Source organism: Borostomias antarcticus (genome assembly GCF_949987555.1).
Source record: "Borostomias antarcticus genome assembly, chromosome: 12".
Lineage (NCBI taxonomy): Eukaryota > Metazoa > Chordata > Actinopteri > Stomiiformes > Stomiidae > Borostomias > Borostomias antarcticus.
In genome coordinates, this window is record NC_140245.1 from 704,563 (window position 1) to 706,393 (window position 1,831).

Below are 1,831 nucleotides of genomic sequence, written 5' to 3' on the forward strand. Positions count from 1 at the left end.
GCAGGAGCAATGAAGAGGTAGAGATCCGGTGAGGCCGGCCCAACCGGCAGCCCAGGGCTGAGTTTCCCAGAGGCATCGTAGCGCTATGATGAACGCCGTAGCTTACGATGAACGTAGCGCTACGATGCCTCTGGGAAACTCAGCCCAGGAGCGGAGTTACGCTATCCTACATCCATGGCCGCCGGGGCCACCCCTGTCCCCCTCCGTCAGGAGTGGCTGAGGCTGTGCTCCTCCAGGTTCTGGTTCTTCTCCAGGTTCCGCTGCTTATCCAGGTTCTGGTGCTTCTCCAGGTTCTGGTTCTTCTCCATGGTCCGGTGCTCGTCCAGGTTCCGGTGCCTCTCCAGGTTCCGGTAGATCCTGAAGCTCTTGGCGCAGATGGAGCAGGCGAAGGGTTTCTCTCCGGTGTGGAAGCGCAGGTGGGCCTTCAGGTTCTCCCGGAGCCGGAAGCTCTTCCCACACTGAGCGCAGACGTAGGGTCTCTCCCCCGTGTGGAAGCGCTGGTGGCGGCGCAGGCTCTTGCGCAGGGCGAAGGCCTTGCGGCACTTGGGACAGCCGTAGGGTTTCTCTCCCGTGTGGAAGCGCTCGTGTCTCCGGAGGATCTTCCGCCGCTTGAACCTCTTGCCGCAGGTCTCGCACGAGTGGGAGTGGCGCTGGCTGATGACGCCCTGGAGACGCCACACGCCGTTGGCGCAGCGGGTGAAGCAGCAGAGGCGCCGGCCGGTGTGGGTCCCCTGGTGGGCGCGGAGGTCCCTCGGCGTCTGGAAGCCTGGCGTGCACTTGGCGCCATCGCCGTCGGCCATCTTCCCCCCGGACCCGACCTGCGCCAGGTTGACCAGCTGGACCGAGCAGGGCCACAGCAGCTTCTTATCCTGAGGGGCCGGCGGCGTCGTCGTCTGCGTCGTTGTCTCCCGCCGCTGCTCGTTCGCCGTGTCTCTCACGCTGGCCAAGCGGTCCCAGAGGCTGACCCTCAGAGGGGCCACGGCGCCGTCCGACGGCGAGGGCCTGTAGGCGGAGCCCCGGGCCGTGCCGACGCCCGCCTGCTGGGGCTCCGCCCGGCCGGGCTCTTCGACGCGCTGGAGGTGGAGCTTGAGCTGCAGGTGGCAAGCCTGTTTCTCCTCCTTACGGAGTGCCGGGCCCCGGGCGCCGCTGACGCCATCTTGTTTGGTCTGGGGAGGACGCTGACCTTGCTCAGCTGATAAGGAGGATCGGACCTCCCCCGCTTCTGGAGGATGAGGGGTGAAAAAGAATTGGGAGTTGTGTTAAGGAGTGAAAACTCTGAACAGCTACAAATGCTGTCGCTCCTCCACAACACTGCTCTAAGAGTGAGTGTCGGATCACGACGGTTCTTACCGTGCGTGTGCGCTTCCCTGCTGGTTGTTTCTGGGTTTCGGGTCGTTCCACTGCTCACCCCCATCTCCTCGTCCTAAATGGAAGATTCCAGCACAAGAGTTTTTAGTCAGCCAACATATTTTGACAACATCCATTTCGTTCTCTCCAACACTGTGAGACCAGCTTTCAACCAATGAATAATCAATATTTAAGTGTAACAGTTCTTCAGATGGTTGGTTTTATACCCCATTCAGGGCAGAGCCGTCGGAGTCAGTGTCCTCATTAGCCTCCACTAGGGGGGGGTCAACCTCCTTTGTGACCTCTTTAAAACAATCACCAGCACCCGTCTGTCCTGAGGAACAAGCACGATCTGTAGAGAGGGGGAGGGGAGAGGGAGAGCACACACACGCATTCCATCAGTTAGTTGAGCATGGTTTAGAGATGTGTCTGCTAGAGGCAAAAGAGTGAGCTGAGAATAGATACTTTAATACTTTAATAATCC

At 60.1% G+C, this 1,831-nt stretch overlaps 1 protein-coding gene across 1 annotated transcript in view; it reads right to left on the minus strand.

Moving 5' to 3' along the window:
- Positions 1 to 206: 206 nt before the first annotated feature.
- LOC311316309 (uncharacterized protein) overlaps positions 207 to 1,831 on the minus strand; it is a gene marked incomplete at both ends in the record, with an annotated part of 2,259 nt that continues 634 nt past the window's right edge. Inside the window, one exon of the mRNA XM_084447151.1 lies at positions 207 to 1,222. Coding sequence (XP_084303277.1) covers positions 207 to 1,222 — 1,016 coding nt within the window. The remainder of the gene's footprint in view (positions 1,223 to 1,831) is intronic.